Source organism: Penaeus monodon, chromosome 32 (genome assembly GCF_015228065.2).
Source record: "Penaeus monodon isolate SGIC_2016 chromosome 32, NSTDA_Pmon_1, whole genome shotgun sequence".
Taxonomy (NCBI): domain Eukaryota; kingdom Metazoa; phylum Arthropoda; class Malacostraca; order Decapoda; family Penaeidae; genus Penaeus; species Penaeus monodon.
Genome location: NC_051417.1, coordinates 20686456 through 20687025, shown reverse-complemented (window position 1 = coordinate 20687025; position 570 = coordinate 20686456). Strand labels below are relative to the sequence as shown.

The following is a 570-nucleotide window of genomic DNA, read 5'->3' as shown; positions in this document are numbered from 1 at the left end:
AATTTAGAGATGCTGGTATGAGAAAAAAAACGTATGAAAGAGACACGAAACAATCTTATCCTACATTATCTACACACAAAAAAATACAAAACAGTATCTAAAACGTATCCATAAAAAATGCACCTACGTATAAAACAATCGTGGAAAAAAATAGAAAATAAAACTACATACAAAAAAAAGACTCTTTCTAAACTATCACGGATCAGAGTCCACGTGTATCTACAATCCCCTCCAGAAGGCCCAGCACCCAGCGTCCTATAGGCGACGAAGACAGATCCCCGTCAGGAGGTCGTCGAGGGCAGGGCTCCTCTCTCCAGCAGGGCCTGAACCCGCCTGATGCAGGAGGGGACAAGTGGGAGCACCGTCGGTCTGCCACGGGGAGGTCATCCCGGTCTCGCTGAACGCACAACAGGAGCACCTCTTCCACGCCTGCGGGGGGAGGGGGACGGCACGGTTAACGGGGAGGAAAGTGGGCGTCGATTCAGGGTATGTGTGGGCTCTGAGGTTTGAGCATGGGCGGCTGGGATTAGTAGACATTCAGTGCATCGGATCTCTTTTTAGATTCATAAA

At 48.8% G+C, this 570-nt stretch overlaps 1 protein-coding gene across 1 annotated transcript in view; it reads right to left on the bottom strand.

Moving 5' to 3' along the window:
- Window positions 1-6: 6 nt before the first annotated feature.
- LOC119593592 (A disintegrin and metalloproteinase with thrombospondin motifs adt-1-like) overlaps window positions 7-570 on the bottom strand; it is a 60261-nt gene continuing 59697 nt past the window's right edge. Inside the window, exon 25 of the mRNA XM_037942546.1 lies at window positions 7-429. Within this exon, the coding sequence (XP_037798474.1) occupies window positions 203-429 (227 nt within the window). The 3' untranslated portion in view covers window positions 7-202. The remainder of the gene's footprint in view (window positions 430-570) is intronic.